Source organism: Macrobrachium nipponense, chromosome 39 (assembly GCF_015104395.2).
Source record: "Macrobrachium nipponense isolate FS-2020 chromosome 39, ASM1510439v2, whole genome shotgun sequence".
Classification (NCBI taxonomy): domain Eukaryota; kingdom Metazoa; phylum Arthropoda; class Malacostraca; order Decapoda; family Palaemonidae; genus Macrobrachium; species Macrobrachium nipponense.
The window spans coordinates 16349875-16352134 of record NC_061099.1 but is presented as its reverse complement, the minus strand read 5'-3'; the positions used below and the strand labels follow the sequence as shown (position 1 = coordinate 16352134).

General features: G+C 32.7%; 1 protein-coding gene across 1 annotated transcript in view; it reads right to left on the bottom strand.

Annotated features, from left to right (window-relative positions):
• Positions 1–533, bottom strand: part of LOC135209966 (probable G-protein coupled receptor B0563.6) — a gene marked incomplete in the record, with an annotated part of 385379 nt that extends 384846 nt beyond the window's left edge. The window contains 1 exon segment of the mRNA XM_064242692.1: positions 530–533. Within this exon segment, the coding sequence (XP_064098762.1) occupies positions 530–533 (4 nt within the window).
• Positions 534–2260: the final 1727 nt, after the last annotated feature.

The following is a 2260-nucleotide window of genomic DNA, read 5'->3' as shown; positions in this document are numbered from 1 at the left end:
CTTTTCAGACTTCTCCTTTTCTTTCGCCTTTCTTGGTATCTCTCCTCACAAAATTAATGTTTTCTTCACACATTCTTAATTCCGGGAATTCAGATTCACTCGGGTTGAAATTGTTCATGTCAACGTTTAAAGTGCTTCCTCTCTGAGAAAATCTTCATTGCTCTGTCACTAGAGCAAATTAATGTTTATGATGCATACATTAATATACTCGTATATCATATACACTGAGAATATCATACTAAGTATCAAGAGTCAAAAAACAAATGCTTCTGGTAACATAATGGTCATTTCACACCTTCGTTGTTCTGTTACTTTCATTTTCTTTCTGTCACACAAAAATAAGAAGGCATACCAAAACAAACACCTATTACATCAAAATCGCCTGTGACACGTGCTTTGTTTCTTCCATATTCAGATAATAAAAGATTGTCTATCCATAATATTTACAAGTTCTTTTTTGGTTTCCCTTGTGAGAACAAATAGACAGTTATCCCATAGTTCTTTATGTTTACTTCATAACACAACTAACCCATTCTAGAGACACCTTTCTGTCCTTTGTTCGTAGTAATTGATCTGCCATTATATTTTTGTAAATCATTTATTCAACCAACCAATATTGCAACCAAGGACTTGCCAATACAAAGTGAATGTTTGGTTCTGTCTTCCTTTTGATTAATAGTAAAAAAGTGTGGCAGGTTAAAAGTACAATGGCCATGGCCAAGTGAATTATATGTGTACATATATATTATATATATATATATATATATATATATATATATATATATATATATATATATGTATATATATATATATATATATATATATATATATATATATAATACATATATAAATTACACATATATATAGATATATATATTGCACTAAATGTATATGTTTGCTTTTATTCCAGCATCTTTGTCCAAGTAAATATGCTAAGAAAAGATTATACAAACAGACAACAATAATCCTCCGAAACCAACCTCGATCACCCATTGAACTTCACAAAATATAAAATTGAAAAAATAAGGTCGAACGGTCAAATTTCGAATCCCACCACGACTTCGGAACTGTCTTTGAAATGGCACCCATTAAATTTCATGATCTCATCTCTGACCATAACTTTAGGTACAGTTTGCATAAAGAGGCATTTTTTTATTGCCTTTACCAATGTATCTGCCATCAGCTGACCAGCGGTAAGGGAAAATGCGGCCATATCTGTCCGTCCTGCGTTTTGAAATTCGAGATATCACTCAGTATTTCCTGCAGACTTTCCACTTTTTTCATGTGTAAACGCTACTGTCTTATTAATTGACATTTTTTTCATTTGGTTAACAGCCAATTTCTGGTTAATTTTTGGTGTTGTCTAACACTAATAATACTGATGATGTTATGAAATTGTTATATCTAAGTACACTATCTTTAGTATGAAAATATCCGAAGATTATGTATGGTAGATGATGTAGCTTAAAGCTTAAGTGAATATACTGTCAGAATAAAATTTATTTTATGAAATTTACCTTAGATGTTATTGAAAGACACTGGAGATTTTTTCTATCGCAACTAGCCTGTTTGAACCTAGGAAACCTACGAAAATTGCCAAATAAATATGTGTGTGTACCCTAAGCCAAGTTATAGTTGGAAATAAAATCGTGATATTTATAGGGCAGTCTTTCAGCTGCCTATTTTTAACATAGATGTATCACTGAGTGTCATTTGTGAAGCTGATCTGATTTTCCATCTCTAAATACAATAATTTAACAAGATATATACCAATAGACTATGAAAGGGTAAATTTGTTTAAAGTTGAAAGCCGGAAAAATTACATTCTGAATGAGAGAGATAAAATTCCCTTCATCCTTGAATACCTCATACCCCTGGACACCAATAGCAAGAACGAGGCGACTGAAAATATGGGCTATGCATCAAAGGCGATTCAGAACCGAATACACCTCCAAAGTTGTAGCGGGACTTTGAACATCGTAGAGGGACTCATTTTCCTTTTACAGGCAGTCAAAATAGTGATGAAAAGTAGGTGTCACAGAACCGTAAGGGAACGGAGCTTGGTAACCCACACTAGTCCAAGGACTATATTCATATGTGCATATGTCTGTAGAAAATTACAAGCGATGCATTCATCATAGAAGGGAAAATCTTAATATAAATTGAGCCGGGAAAAAAACATTGGAACACATGAATTTCATGGCAATAGACCGTGGAAATAAAATTAGCGAGATGAATTACAAATGAAGAAAGGAATGAA